Genomic DNA, 16558 nt, shown 5'->3' with positions numbered 1-16558 from the left:
TTTAAAAGCAAGAGATTTTTATGCAGGAATTAGGAGGAAGTAAATCAATGGTATCCTCATTTACATGTGTTTGCTCATTATCTATTGAAAGTTTATTTTTTGTTTTGTTTTGTTTTTTGTTTTTTAAGTTACAGCAACTCAAAGCAATTCTGGTGTGCTGATGGGTCAGCAGTATTCTCTATGTCACAACAATATAGAATGAAGTCCATTTGTTTTTGATGTACCAGGAATACTACACACTTTCTTCTATGAGCAATTATAAACAGAAGGTTTAGTCCTGGGGAGGCTAATGGGTGGAGAAGCATAGGTTGTTTTAACAAATTAAATGATAGTGTGTATGCATTTATCTATCCTACACATGACAGTTTGCTTAAGCACTGGAAGCTGAAGCAGTCATGAGATCAAGATTCCAACAGAGAGCAGCAAGGGAAGTTAGAAGGTGTACCTCTTTGGCAATCAGGCGACTATCCACCTCATTGTAGGCATTTCTGATGTCTGCTACAGTGGTGATGGAGGAGCTGGTTACATGAAGACCAAAGGAAATCTTTTCCTCTGCAACAAGGGGTGTGGCTTGACCCTCTGGGTCTCCTCCTATAGCAACACATCTTTAATCAGTTCTAGTCTCCTTTTACAAAGAAGGAAATTAGTTCTCAGTGATTAAATAGCTACTGCCACACAGCAAAGTCATCATTGAGAGAATTTTTTTAATGTTATTACATTGTCTATGCAAGTTGTATGTTTGTATGTCATGTGTTTTGTGACTACCTGTGTTTCTCTAACACAAAACCTCTAGAGAAATCTCCCAAGATTGATGCTTCTATAAAACAGAGATATACCAGGTGTGAAATTAACGGAGCTTAAAATAGATATCAAGCTAATGTTGCTTCCCCAAAACCAAACTTCTAAATGATGAGAAATCTGACTTAGAAACAAAGGAAAATAAGCTGGGCTTGAAAGCCTAAAATTTTCAATGGGTTGCATGGCTGTATTGAACATCACACTAGCAATTAGCACACTGGTCCCCAAGTTAACGAGAGCCAATGTGCTACTAGAGAAGTATGGTGTGAACACAGAGTCAGTGAAACTTTGGCTCTAGACCCTACCTAGTCCCATTGCTCAGGCCAATGCCATTTGCCTCAGGAAATGAAGTTCAAACAAGATGTGGGCCTGGAGACAGAAACACTCAAGAGCACTCAATCGTCCTTCGCCATGCACAAGGCCTTCCTACAGAGATGCATTTATCATTCTTCCCAGATGGGAACTGACCCCCTTGACTTGACAGAGCACAGAGAGAAATGTTCCCTGCTTGAACAGCCAACAATCAATAATGAAAATGTGGATGTTTTGTCTGCCTGTTTAATAATTGAAGACAACAGTATGCTTTAGTTAAAAAGCTTCTTCATTAAAAGGAATGTAACTTATTTATCTCATTCTCTTCTCTCTTTCTTCACTGCTGGTATTACCCACCCACCCACCTCCATTAGGTGCTTTGGAGTTGAAATCTAAGGGATATTGTCATTTCCTTTTCTGTGACATTTTCTGTTGGGTTGTAAATATGTAATGATCCAATTATAGAGGTCTTCCTTAATGATTGACCTGTGCTGAGTTTATCATTTATAAATATGCTATAAATAACTGGATGTCCATTTAAAAAATAATATCAGCAAAGGCATTATAAATCAAAACACTCATACCTTGATCATGCACAGCTTGGAAGTTACCACAGTATCTTGGGCCAAGCTTGATAATAACTTCCAGAGTATCTGGTGATATGGCTTCTTCAAAAAGATATGAAGGACCAAGACGCCAGATTAATGATGATTTTTGTTTCCAAATCCGAGGGGTTGCAATATATCCATAGACATCCACAAATGAAGATGGATCCATTGAAAGGAAAGGTCCTGGTAAGGCCTGAATGTACAACATCTGTTTAAAGATAAAGGATGAAGGAAGTAAGTAGTGCTAATCTTAAAATTAACCTAATAAAATTGTAGTACTATAACAAGATGAACCTTATTCACAAGTCAAAATAAAATTTTATTGAATTGCAAAAATTAGAAAGATGACCATCAAATCTAAGAAGCATGCAGTAAAACAACTTATAAAATACAGATGGGAGTAAAATATTGATTCTGCCTTTGGAAATAGATTTGATAAGAAGCACAAAGAGAGACAAAAGTCCATCCCTTTTAGCCCAGTCATTCCACTAAGAATTTAAATGTCCATTATTGGCACATTAATAAGACTTTATGTACCAACAATAACTACAGTCATATCACTTTTTTAAAAAAGACATAATATTGTCTCTATTTGTAGATGACATGAACTTGTAAAAATTTCCAAGGAATCTTTTTAAAAATCTCCCAGAACAAATAAGTGAGGTCATCAAGGTCACAGGATACAAAAATCAACTGCATGTCTATACACTAACAGTGAACAAGCAGAGATACAATTTCAAAACAATACCATTTATAATTGTTCAAGAGAAAATGATCTACTTAACAAAACATGTATAGAATCTGTATACTGAACATTCCAAATGATAACAACAAAAAATTTATAAACTATCTAAATGGAGAGACATACCATATTCATGGACAGGAAGACTCACTACAGTGTAGTTGTCATTCCCCTGAAACTGATCCATAGGTATAATGCAATTCCTGTCAAAATTTGTAGACTAAATTCCTGTCAAGATTTTTTGAAGACACAGCCAAGCTAATTCTAATGCATACTTGGTGTGTGGGACATAGATCCTTATGAGGGAGTACATACTTATTGAGGGAGGGAAGAAAAGAAGGAAGAGGAAGGAAGGAAAGAAGGGAAGAAAGAAGGAAGAGGGTAAACTAATATAATCAATCACTGAAGAAAAGGTTAACTTTATGTTTTGAAGGATCTGTTTTTCTTATGAGCCTTCTAAAATCTTTCTAGTTACCACTGTCTTTTTGATAAAAACAACTTTTTTTAAAAAAAGCATCAACTTCATTTGTCAGTGTCCTACAGAATTTACATGGTTCTAACCTAGTGTTTCTTAGCCTGGGACAAACTTTGCCCCCTTGGGGACACTGGTAATATCTGGAGAAATTTTTGGTAGTCACAATTCAGTGTCATGAGATGAAGGAGGGAATGCTATAATGTTTGGCTAAACATTCTAAAACACACAGAATAGGCCCCTGCAACAAAGAATTATCATTCCCAAATGTCAGTTCAGTTCAAATTGAGAAACATGTAACTCTAAGGTTCTCCATTCTAGCTAAATATTAGAATCACCCAGGAAAAATTGAAAGCTCTATTGAATTGTCAGGTTTACTGACCCACAGCTTTTCTAGTTATTGATCTATCTAGTATACTACCTGTGCAAGAAAACTTAAAAAAAAAACTGTCCAGGTGAATCTAGGATACAGCCTTGGTCAGATACTTGTCTCTGAAACCTGAGTGGAAATTGAGTTGTACCTTCCCTCCCCAGTTTTGTATGCTTTCCCATCTCTAGCTTCCTCAAGGACCTCTGACAGGGGTTGCTGGATAAAGCATGTCTTCCAACTCCTTGCCCTCCCTTATACATTGATATCTCTAAATTAGGATGATGAGAAGTTTCTTCCAACTACTCATTCACATTCTGCTACCCTTCTTGTCATTCTTGTTCTAAATCAGGTAAGCCGTGTTTGCATCTTGTTCCTAAGAATGGCATCTTGTTCCTAAGAATGGCACACAGTAGCACTGGCCTCATCAGGAAGTTCTTAGAAGTCAGACCTTAGGCTCTGCTCAGACCTCCCTGTGAAATTTGCATCTTAAAATGTGAGAAGCTTTGCTTTGTGCATTTCAGAGATTCATAGTGTCTTATTATTCAGTCAACTTTCTTAAGATGTCCTTTTCACACCTGAGCTCAGTCAGTATCTTGGAAAGCAAGGGGGTTTTCATTAGATATCAAACCTGCTTGAAAGAAAACATTGAACTGAACCCAAACTGCTCCAAGTAGTGGGATCAGAAGGCATGGCCATGGGGTAACTAGTGCTTGGGGAAACCATCTCACCTTGGCTGAACCAATGACCTGTCCATCTAGATAGGTGGAAACAATACAATTCCTTTTCATTTCCTTGGTGACAACCACAGCCAGGTGATGCCATTGACCACAAGCCAGCAGCTGGCCACATCTGACCTGAAGTTGGCATCCTGCAGAGGGCTCAGACTCATCCTCGGGTTCCATGATGTCTAGAAGAGAACACAGTCACTAGACCTTGCATTTGGCATCATGCTGCAGTAACCCAGTAGTGGTGGAGAGGGATGTCCCTGGTCAACCCATGTGGGCCTTGTGCCTGGGGTAGACATAACCTACCCTTCTTCTCATAAAAAATTACATTAGCAGCAGCAACAGCCATCAGTCCTTGAGCTCTAACTGTGCCAGACTGGTCTAAGCACCATTATGACTATTAGCTCATTTAATTTTCACAAACAACTCTGCAAGATAGGCAATATTATTGTTACCATTTTACCATTCTGAAGCAAAGAAAGCTTAAGTAATTAGCCCAAGGTCATGCAGTCAGTATTTAAACACAGGAGTCATGTTCCAGCCAGGGTCTAGCTACATTAGACTGCCTCCATGATAGTGGCCATGTGCAGGTAAAAGTCCTGAAAGGGATGGGGCAAAGGAAGTCTTGCTGTGAGCTGAGGATATCAACCATTCTCTCTAAGCCTTCCACATATTTCACTAGAAACACTGACTCAGAACGCGAAAGAGGAACATGTGGCAGAGATATATTGGGTTTGTTCATCTCAGGCAGGTGGGCTTGGAGAACAAGGCTGAACTCCAAAAGACAGAACTCCAAAGGAGCAGCCACCAGCACTACTGAGGGATGATCAGGCTCCTGGGTCTCTAGGGCCACCAGCCTGCCCACCAAACACTGGCCAGCCCTCTGTATTTTGGGCTGAACATTTGTGGGATGTCTAAGTTTGCTTTAGCTGCAGCTAAGTTGTGTGTATTCCTTGCAAACCTTGTACAGGAGATGAATCAGTCTTTGTTCTAATGAGGCAATTCCCCAAGATCCATCTATGACCACTCTGCCAGTGGTGAGCTATGTTTCTGGAAAGCTACTGAGCATAATGTCTAAAATCACACTAAGGTATAGAGTCCTGTCTGCCTGACAGTTATAACTCCAGAGCCCAGACCACAGAGGCACTCAACAAATATTTGTTTAGACCTTTCACCAGATGTGGAACCCAAGGAAGCAACTGTAAAAGATGAGGAGAAAGAAGAGGTTGCCAGGTTTCTAAACATGCCTTTATCAAGAGCTTCTAATTCAGTTTCATTTCAACCAAGTATAGGAGACACCAGTATAGCATCCCAATGTCTTACCCAGGGGCTGGAATTCTTTCTCTTCTGTGGACACAACCAAGGATAGGTCATCTGGGCAGAGGCTGACGGAGAAGCAGACAAAGGGCTGCTCGGTCCTGGCCAGGTGGCGCACCAAGGTTAGGAAGCGCAGAGGGTGGCCCTCAGTGATAGCAGCCTGCCTACTGATCAGGAACCAGCAGGAGAAGGTCAGACCCCCTGGTGGAGGGAATGATCTGGCAGCACCTGGAATAAGAACATAAGCATAGCCTCACTGTTTGTCCTGCTGAGGAAACAAATTTAGATTCACTGGGGCTCCGAGTTGACAGCCACGCTAAGTACCAGCACTGTGCCTGGCCTAACTCATGCCAACTTCATTTCAACTCCACAAGGCGAGGATGCTTTTGTCTCATTATTTATGGTAGGAAGTAGATGTTCACAGGAAATAAGTAATACTTGAGGACCTATTCTTGGGATCAGGTGGAGAACTACACCACCTGGGAAATACCTACCTGTCCCAATCCCTCCAGAGACAGAATACTCGGTGTTGATGCCCATAACTGTAGACAGGGTTGGAATAAACAAACAGCTGGAAACAAGAAAGAATCTCAGATCACTGGACTGCAAAGACACCCTCTTGCCTGAAGTCAGCTAGTTGGGGCCATGACATCTCCTCTCTCTGGTCCTCCGGTAGGAGCTTCACCCACTCTTAAACCATGAAAGGATAGAAGGCAGTTGGTACTATTACGATCCCCCACAGAGGCTGGAGAGGATGGGAGGAGATTCCAGAAGGTAGCCACACCAGGAAAGGAGAGGGCTGTGATCCTCCACGGCTGGTGATACTGCCCCTGAAAAGCCACTGAGCAGAGAGGGCTCATAACCTAGACACTTTGCTCTGCTTGGGTGGTAAAAACTTATGGGAGCTATAATTTTATAATCAATGTTTTAACTCATCAGAGGCACAGGGAAGTTAATAATGAGAGTTGTCCATACCCATAACCTTCTACAGACATGTCAAATTCCACAAATGATGGTGCTAGAGCAGCCCTCTGAGGCTGCAGGTTGCGTGGGGAGGTCATGGAGATGAGGCTCAGTGCGGTTTGAAGGGCTGTGGTTGAATCCTGGGATGCCTCTGAGGACCTGAGGGACTGAGCCACTCCAGAATTTGGACTGGCTTCTGCAGGTCCCTCAACCATGCCCAGATCTGCTGCCTGTAACCCTAAGAAAGAAAACAAAAGAAAAGATATGTCCTTGCCCAATGCATTTTCACTCCTGTTTTGGAAATATCCCTGAAGTATCTCCACTAACAGAGCATCATGCAGTCTCCAAACACTAAACACAAGTGACGGTGATCTCTTGACCCTTCAGCATGAGCTCTGCTGATTTTGATAATATCAAAAGGTGGAAATAATCTTTTCCTCTGTTCATCCGGAAATTTCTCTTTCATTCCAGCATGCTTCCTTCCCCTTTCCAAGCATCACTTTCTGCTGCTATCTATGGCTTGTCTGCCTACCGGAGTTACTTGCTGGGACTTTGTACAAGCTCGCTAACCTGCAGTCTTCCACAGCAAGCTGTCTCCCTGAGAGTTTTCAGCTCCCACCTATGGCAACCAGTTCCAAGACTGATTTTACATTCTTTCTCTAAACTGGATCCTTTTCAGTGCCCTATGTGATAATACATTGAAGGTGTACATGACTTTGTTTTCAATGTCACCCCCACCCCAAGTAGCAGGCCTGACACAGGCATCACCCTGTCATTTTGCCTCTAATCCCCCTAATCATCCCTGAGCTACTCCAGTTATTCCCCCTCCTCACCTGAGTGTCCAGGGGGGCCTCCATGCCATTGAGAAGAATCAAGGGTTTTCTTTGTAGCAGACAGAGGTGGGGGAATTCCAAGACCTAGAAATTGTCTGAGTATCATGACATACAAGAGAACCAAGTGAAGACATTTACAGGCACATTTTAAAGTTTTCTTCAACTTTATCTAGACCACTTCCCCCAGATGTCCAGTGTTCTCTTGATCCCTTTACCCCCTTGGCTTGAAATGCCCTTTCCTAAAGCACTGCAGAGACAGGGTGTTACTGTCTTGCTACCAGAGAACCTGCAAAGTTAGGAGCCTCAAGCACCATCTTGTGATGTGCATTTTTTTATAAAAATTTCTGAAGGAATTTTCTACCCAGCACGAAGTGTGGTGGCTGGTCTGGCAGCCTATCCAACCAGGACTGAAGAGGCTGGCCCAGCCTCTGGACCCCATGCCTGCTGGCTGGAAAGAGGCAGCCTTCTGTCCCCCTGACTTGTATAAGCAGGGAACTGCTGAGTATGTGACCCCCCTCAGCGCCCCCCATCTGGAGACTCCCACAGGGTAGTTTAGGGTCTTGGGAGACTCAACCTCCCTCCAGAATGCAGCCTATCCTTTCTCTGATTTTTGTCTTCCACCTCTGCTTTCCTGTGTGCCTTCCCTCCTTGCTGTGGCTCTCCAAGAATGTGACTTCATGGAGGTCCCCAATAGGAGTGCTGCCACCCCAGCTTTCTGCAAACTAGCCTCTGGATCTGTCAGGCCCTCCCAGTGCCACTCCTCCCAGTCCCACTCTTTCCAACAGGTCTTGCAATGTCCAGTTCCTTCCTCTCCTTGCAAGTGAACTGCCCAGGCCTCAGGGCTAGCTCTAGCTTCATGTTCTTGAAGCCCCCTTTCCAGAGACCACCATCTCCATGGGAAGGGCTGTCTGCTTTCTGGGTCCCAGTGCATCGCACAGCAGACCCAAGGCTTTTCCATGGACTTCCATGTTGAATGTTGGAGGGGGACCAGGACACCTGTCCAGCAGACTCCCTACTGTCCATGGTGCACCCATCACCCTTCTCTGCAGCATGTAATTCTTAGCTCCCATAATACCTTAACACATCCGGTTCAATGGCTTGGGAAGCAAGCTTTTCAAAAATCCTGATGAGGTGTGAGTGCAAGGGGCTGCTGCTGGTGCTGAGGGCCCAGCCACAGGAGGTCATGAGGGTCCTGAGCATTCCCGCCTCACACATGACCTGGCGGTTCTTCTCTGATTTCACCAGGGACTGGAGGTGACTGGCCATGGAGCATTGGATCTCCTCAGAAAGCTAAGAGGTAACCAAAGAAAGCCATGAGCCCTTGAGGGTGGGACATCCTGTGGGTGACACTGGCAAGCTCTCAACTGGGCCTGGGATTGGATATGGGACAATTAGTGACCCCTGCCACAACTCATGCCCACCATACCCCTGACTCAGGTGTTCTCCCACATCCCTCCTCATCTGCAACAGCAGGCACAGGGGGAGGCCAGCCTAGGGAAAGACTTGAGCTCCTACTCACATCCCCCAATGAAAGCTTTCTTTCATTGCACTCTCCCTACCTCCTTTCTTCTCCTTGTCCTTCAAACAAGCATCAGTGGTCCTGCAACCACTGCTTCTGGGTATTTAAAGATGGGTAAGACTCTTCCCTGATCCCAAGGGATTCATGGTATAAAGATGAGGCCAGTGAGCAGACAGGGTCTCTGCCCAGTACAGGACATGCTTTAGCAGAGAACTTAACAGTATTCTGGAGAGGAACAGGGTTCCTGCAGCCCTGAGTAAACTTTATGGAACTATTAGAGGTAAAAGGGACTCCAGGCCTGACATTTACTTTACCTTAAGTGCCAAATTTTATCCCATGATGAGAATATTTACCAGGTATTTGCATGTGCCAAGCCATGTTCTAAGCATTTCAACATGATAATATTATGCCTGTGAGGAAATCTGAAGTAGATGCTACGGTCATCCCCATTTTACAGAAGAGGAATCTGAGTTCAGAGAAGTTAATTGCATGGGGCCACACGATAAGGACAGGGCCTGGCTTTGTCCCTGGATCTCATGCTCAGAATCACCTCATCCCATCATGCTCTCTCCATGACTATTTGAGAGTCTCCATACAAAGAAAGGGTCAATGGTAAGTTTCTATCAAAAAGGGAGAGAATTAAACAAAATTGGGTTCTTCCAAAGGCTGATAACACTATTTTATAAGATATATGTTTCATGGAGTCAAATGTATGGGGAAAGAATCATCATCTTTCCTAGATTTTTTTAAAAATGCAGATGGGTCACAGCCCACCTCACATCCTCTCACCTGTTTCCAGACACTCAACATTTGCACCTCTTACCTCAAACAGATGGCTTCAGTGATGTCCTCATTTCTAAGGTATCTTTTTTTTTAAGTGTTTTAGTTGTAGATGGACACAATACCTTTATTTATTTATCTTTATGTGGTGCTGAGAATCAAACCTAATGCCTCACCCATGCTAGGTGAGTGCTTTACCACTGAGCCACAACCCCAGCCATCTAAGATGTCTTTAATAACACTCTGATTTAAAATTTTGAGGGGATGAAGTCACATTAGAATGATTTTTCATCAAATGAACTTCCCTTCCAGGAATCATTTTTTATTCTGAAGTGTCTTTAGTGTCACCACAGAAGATGGAAAGACCTCCCACGTTGTTGGATAGGCAGAATTAATATCGTCACAATAGCTGTACTACCAGAACAATGTAGAGATTCAATGCAATATTTGTGATATTCTTCACAGAGCTAGGAAAACCAATTCTAAAATTCATTTGGAAGAATAATAGACCCAGGATAGCCAAAATGATTCTGAGCAAAGCTAGAGGCATCACGATATCTGATCACAAATTACAGTAAAGAGCTACAGACCCTCATCATTATACAAAATACATGTATGTGATTTTTCTGTCAACATACCTTATATACAATCAGAGATATGATAAATTGTGGTATAAAGGTGTATTAAGAATTGTAATGCAAAAAAAGAGCTATTTGTAGCAAAACAGCATGGTAATAGAATGAAAACAGACATGAAGATCAAAGAAACAGAAGGTGCAACAACAAACCCACAAACTTACAGTCATCTGATATTTGACAAAGGTGCCAAAAACATATGTTGGATAAAAGACGTCCTTTTTAACAAATGATGCTGGAAAAAAAATGGATATCCACATGCGGAAGAATAAAACCAGATCCCTATCTTTACCCTGCACAGAAGTTAAATCAAAATGGATCAAAGATTTATGTATTAGATCAGAAACCTTGCAATTGCTATAAGAAAAATATTCCATCATATAGATATAGCACCAACTTTCTCAACAATATCCCTAAAGTTCAAAAAATAAAAAAATAAAATCAAAACTTGGATGCTGTCAAATTTTTTAAAAAAGGAAGTGATTAAGAAAATTAAGAGAGAGCCTATGGAATTGGAAAAAATCTTTGCCAGCTAATTTTTTGAAAGGGGATTAATATCCAGAATATATAAAGAACTGAAGAAACCCAATATCAAAAAAACAAATAACTCAATTAATAAATGGGCAAAAGAACTAAACAGAAGTTTCTCAAAAGAAGAAACACAAATGGCCAAGAAATATATGAAAAAGTATGCAGCATCTCTAGCAATCAGGAAAATGCAAATTGAAACAACACTAAGACTTCATCTCACTTTAGTCAGAATTGCAATTATCAAGAACCCAAACAATAATTGATGCTGGCAAGGATGTGAGGGGAAAAAATACATTCATACATTGTTGATGGGACTGCAAATTAGTGCAACCACACTAGAGAGCAGTATGAAGATTCCTTAAAAAATGAGGAATAGAACCACCATATGATCCAGCTATCCCAGACCTTGGTATTTATTCAAGAGAACTAGATTAGGTGGAATCCTGCCAGCCAAGCCCACACGGACCCTTGGGCGGAGCACGGGATCTCAGAAGGGGAAGGAAGCGGTACAGTCCCATCCCCCACAGCGGACACTCCACCGAGGCAGTCAGCGGCCACCATCCGGTAAAGCTGAAGGATACACAGCCACTCTCCTTCAGAGTTCAACATCAAAACAGGTTGGTGTCATTCAGCTCAGCCCCCAGACAGCGGGAATTCGCATAAAATCTCTCCTAGGCTTGCCGGGAGAGGGAGTATCAAGCTGAGCCTCCATAAAGACTAGGGGGAAACAAGAGACACCTGACCTCCAACCCCTCCTCCCAGTAGCAGCCAAAAGGAAACCTGGCTAGCCAGCGCTGGGGGAGGGGCAAGCAGAAAAAATCAAAGTGATAGAGTGCCAGGGATCCCAACAGCCTGCAGCAGGACCCAGGAGATCCAGGCCAACTGATTCGCGCGGCCTGCCCTGCGGCTACAGAAGGCGTGGCGCCTCAGTGAAGCCATTAATTAGCAAGCAGGGAGGTTAGGGACTGCCATTAGGTGGAATCCCGCCAGCCAAGCCCACACGGACCCTTGGGCCGAGCAAGGGATCTCAGAAGGGGAAGGAAGCGGTACAGTCCCATCCCCCACAGCAGACACTCCACCGAGGCAGTCAGCGGCCACCATCCGGTAAAGCTGAAGGATACACAGCCACTCTCCTTCAGAGTTCAACATCAAAACTGGTTGGTGTCATTCAGCTCACCCCCCCAGACAGCGGGAATTCACATAAAATCTCTCCTAGGCTTGCCGGGAGAGGGAGTATCAAGCTGAGCCTCCATAAAGACTAGGGGGAAACCAGAGACACCTGACCTCCAACCCCTCCTCCCAGTAGCAGCCAAAAGGAAACCTGGCTAGCCAGCGCTGGGGGAGGGGCAAGCAGAAAAAATCAAAGTGATAGAGTGCCAGGGATCCCAACTGCAGCAGGACCAGGGAGATCCAGGCCAACTGATTCGCGCGGCATGCCCTGCGGCTACAGAAGGCGTGGCGCCTCAGTGAAGCCATTAATTAGCAAGCAGGGAGGTTAGGGACTGCCATTAGGTGGAATCCCGCGAGCCAAGCCCACACGGACCCTTGGGCCGAGCACGGGATCTCAGAAGGGGAAGGAAGCGGTACAGTCCCATCCCCCACAGCGGACACTCCACCGAGGCAGTCAGCGGTCACCATCCGGGAAAGCTGAAGGATACACCGCCACTCTCCAACAGCTTGCAACATCAAAACAGCCAGCAGCAGGACCCGGGAGATCCAGGCCAACTGATTCGCGCGGCCTGCCCCGCAGCTACAGAAGGCGTGGCGCCTCAGAGAAGCCATTAATTAGCAAGCAGGGAGGTTAGGGACTGCCATTAGGTGGAATCCCGCCAGCCAAGCCCACCGCCCACGCCCAGGCCAAGCGACCTGCCAGCATGGTAGTCACGACACCCCAATTGGAATAGGGACAGAGCAGAGCCGCCGTCCACTCCCGGAACAAGCCCAGAGAGACGCCAGCGTGGTAGACACGTCACCCCAATTGGAGTAGGGGCACAGCCGCCGCCCGCACCTGCAAGGGAGACTTTTCAACTATACAAGAGCAACATAAATGAATAGGGGGTAAATTTCAAAAACACAACAGTTGCACCAAGCAGAAAGAAATGCGAGCAGTATGAAAAGACAAGGAAAGAAAGGACCACAAGCAATGCAGGTCAACTCAACTTTAGAAGAGGTAATAGCTGCAACAGATGGAATATCAGATAAAGAGTTCAGGATATATATGCTTCAGATGATCTGGAGTCTCAAGGAAGACATGAGACAGCAAAATCAGACAATGAAAGATCACATTGACAAACAAATCCAGGAAATAAAAGATCAATTTCACAGGGAGATAGAGGTAATAAAAAACAAACAAATAGAAATTCTAGAAATGCAGGAAACAATAAACCAACTTAAAAACTCAATTGAGAATACTACCAGCAGAGTAGATCACTTAGAAGATAGAACATCAGACAATGAAGACAAAGTATTTCAACTGGAAAAGAACATAGACAGCTCAACAAGTCTGCTAAGAAACCATGAGCAGAACATCCAAGGATTATGGGACAATATTAAAAGACCAAATTTAAGAGTCATTGGGATACAGGAAGGCACAGAGCTCCATTCCAAAGGAATAAACAGTCTATTCAGTGAAATAATATGAGAAAACTTCCCAGACTTGAAGAATGGGACAGAATCCCAAATCCTAGAAGCCTACAGGACGCCGAATGTGCAAAATCATAAGAGATCCACACCTAGACACATTATAATGAAGATGTCCAACATACAGAATAAGGAGAGAATTTTAAAAGCTGCAAGAGAAAGAAAGCAGATTACATTTAGGGGTAAACCAATCAGGATAACAGCTGATCTCTCAACACAGACTCTGAAAGCTAGAAGATCCTGGAATAACATATTTCAAACACTGAAAGACAATGGGCTCCAACCAAGAATCTTGTATCCGGCGAAATTAAGCTTCAGGTTAGAAGATGAAATTAAAACCTTCCACGATAAACAAAAGTTAAAAGATTTCGCAGCTAGAAAACCATCTCTTCAAAAAATCCTTGGCAAAATATTACAGGAAGAGGAAATGGAAAATAACATTGAAAACCAACAATGGGAGGTAGGACAGTAAAGGGGGGAAAGTAGTCAAAGAGGATAACAAATCAGGTTTAGTAACATCAATAAACAAATATGGATAGAAGAACAAACCATATCTCAATAATAACCCTAAATGTTAATGGCTTAAACTCACCAATTAAGAGACACAGGCTAGTAGAATGGATCAAAAAACAAGACCCAACAATATGCTGTCTACAGGAGACGCATTTGATAGGAAAAGATATACAAAGACTGAAGGTGAAAGGTTGGAAAAAATCATCACTCATAGGGACCGCAGAAACAAGCAGGAGTGTCCATACTCATATCTAATAAAATAGATTTCAAGCCAAAGCTAATCAAAAGGGATATAGAAGGACACTTCATACTGCTCAAGGGAACCATACACCAACAAGACATAACAATCATAAATATATATGCCCCAAATAATGGTGCAGCTGTGTTCATCAAGCAAACTCTTCTCAAGTTCAAGAGTCTAATAGACCACCATACAATAATCATGGGAGACTTCAACACAACACGCCTCTCTCACCACTGGACAGATCTTCCAAACAAAAGTTAAATAAGGAAACTATAGAACTCAATAACACAATTAACAACCTAGACTTAATTGACATATATAGACTATACCACCCAACATCAAGTAGCTACACTTTTTTCTCAGCAGCACATGGAACCTTCTCAAAAATAGACCATATACTATGTCACAGGGCAACTCTTAGACAATACAAAGGGGTAGAGATAATACCATGCATCTTATCTGATCATAATGGAATGAAACTGAAAATCAATGATAAAAGAAGAAAGGAAAAATCAAGCATCACCTGGAGAATGAACAATAGGTTGCTGAGTGATCAATGGGTTTTAGAAGACATCAAGGAGGAAATTAAAAAATTCCTAGAGTTAAATGAAAACACAGACACAACATATCGGAATCTATGGGACACATTGAAAGCAGTTCTAAGAGGAAAATTCATTGCTTGGAGTTCATTCCTCAAAAAAAGAAAAAACCAACAAATAAATGATCTCATACTTCATCTCAAAATCCTAGAAAAAGAAGAGCAAAACAACAGCAAAAGAAGTAGAAGGCAAGAAATAATTAAAATCAGAGCTGAAATTAATGAAATTGAAACAAAAGAAACAATTGAAAAAATTGACAAAACTAAAATCTGGTTCTTTGAAAAAATAAATAAAATTGACAGACCCTTAGCCATGCTAACGAAGTGAAGAAGAGAGAGAACCCAAATTACTAGCATACGGGATGAAAAAGGTAATATCACAACAGACACTTCAGAAATACAGAAGATAATCAGAAATTACTTTGAATCCTTATACTCCAATAAAATAGAAGATAGTGAAGGCATAGATAAATTCCTTGAGTCCTATGATCTGCCCAGATTGAGCCAGGAGGATATAGACAACCTAAACAGACCAATAACAATAGAGGAAATAGAAGAAACCATCAAAAGACTACCAACTAAGAAAAGCCCAGGACCGGATGGGTATACAGCAGAGTTTTACAAAACCTTTAAAGAGGAACTAACAGCAATACTTTTCAAACTATTTCAGGAAATAGAAAAGGAGGGAGAACTTCCAAATTCATTCTACGAGGCCAGCATCGCCCTGATTCCGAAACCAGACAAAGACACTTCAAAGAAGGAAAACTACAGGCCAATATCTCTAATGAACCTTTACGCAAAAATCCTCAATAAAATTCTGGCGAATCGGATTCAAATACATATCAAAAAAATTATACATCATGATCAAGTGGGATTCATCCTTGGGATGCAAGGCTGGTTTAATATACGGAAATCAGTGAATGTTATTCACCACATCAATAGACTTAAAAATAAGAACCATATGATCATCTCAATAGATGCAGAAAAAGCATTCGACAAAGTACAGCATCCCTTTATGTTCAAAACGCTAGAAAAATTAGGGATAACAGGATCATACCTCAACATTGTAAAAGCAATCTATGATAAGCCACAGGCCAGCATCATTCTGAATGGAGAAAAATTGAAGGCATTCCCTCTAAGATCTGGTACAAGACAGAGATGCCCTCTCTCACCACTTCTGTTCAACATAGTCCTCGAAAAACTGGCCAGAGCAATTAGGCAGACGAAAGAAATTAAAGGCATAAAAATAGGAAAAGAAGAACTTAAATTATCACTATTTGCAGATGATATGATTCTATACCTAGCAGACCCAAAAGGGTCTACAAAGAAGCTATTAGAACTAATAAATGAATTCAGCAAAGTGGCAGGATATAAGATCAACACGCATAAATCAAAGGCATTCCTGTATATCAGCGACAAATCCTCTGAAACAGAAATGAGGACAACTACTCCATTCACAATATCCCCCCAAACAATAAAATACTTGGGAATCAACCTAACAAAAGAGGTGAAAGATTTATAGAAGGAAAATTACAGAACCCTAAAGAAAGATATAGAAGAAGACCTTAGAAGATGGAAAAATATACCCTGCTCATGGATAGGCAGAACCAACATCATCAAGATGGCGATATTACCAAAAGTTCTCTATAAGTTTAATGCAATGCCAATCAAAATCCCAGCAGCATTTCTTGTAGAAATAGATAAAAGAATCATGAAATTCATATGGAATAATAAAAGACCCAGAATAGCAAAAACAATGCTAAGCAGGAAGTGTGAATCAGGCGGTATAGCGATACCAGACTTCAAACTATACTACAGAGCAATAGTCACTAAAACAGCATGGTACTGGTACCAAAACAGGCGGGTGGACCAATGGTACAGAATAGAGGACACAGTAACCAACCCACAAAACTACAACTATCTTATATTTGATAAAGGGTCTAAAAGCATGCAATGGA

General features: G+C 42.2%; 1 protein-coding gene across 2 annotated transcripts in view; it reads right to left on the bottom strand.

Annotated features, from left to right (window-relative positions):
* Wdfy4 (WDFY family member 4) overlaps positions 1 to 16558 on the bottom strand; it is a 253096-nt gene that overhangs the window by 170304 nt on the left and 66234 nt on the right. Inside the window, exons 13-20 of one of the 2 annotated variants that reach the window (XM_077798738.1) lie at positions 8216 to 8430; positions 7141 to 7235; positions 6320 to 6545; positions 5839 to 5915; positions 5351 to 5572; positions 4031 to 4209; positions 1695 to 1926; positions 446 to 591 (exon numbers count right to left, since the gene is read on the bottom strand). In XM_077798738.1, the coding sequence (XP_077654864.1) occupies positions 446 to 591; positions 1695 to 1926; positions 4031 to 4209; positions 5351 to 5572; positions 5839 to 5915; positions 6320 to 6545; positions 7141 to 7235; positions 8216 to 8430 (1392 nt within the window). The remainder of the gene's footprint in view (positions 1 to 445; positions 592 to 1694; positions 1927 to 4030; positions 4210 to 5350; positions 5573 to 5838; positions 5916 to 6319; positions 6546 to 7140; positions 7236 to 8215; positions 8431 to 16558) is intronic. The other variant, XM_077798739.1, reaches the window with a different exon arrangement.

The sequence above is a fragment of the Urocitellus parryii genome, chromosome 5 (assembly GCF_045843805.1).
Source record: "Urocitellus parryii isolate mUroPar1 chromosome 5, mUroPar1.hap1, whole genome shotgun sequence".
NCBI classification, from domain to species: domain Eukaryota; kingdom Metazoa; phylum Chordata; class Mammalia; order Rodentia; family Sciuridae; genus Urocitellus; species Urocitellus parryii.
This window is presented reverse-complemented; position numbering and strand designations above follow the sequence as displayed.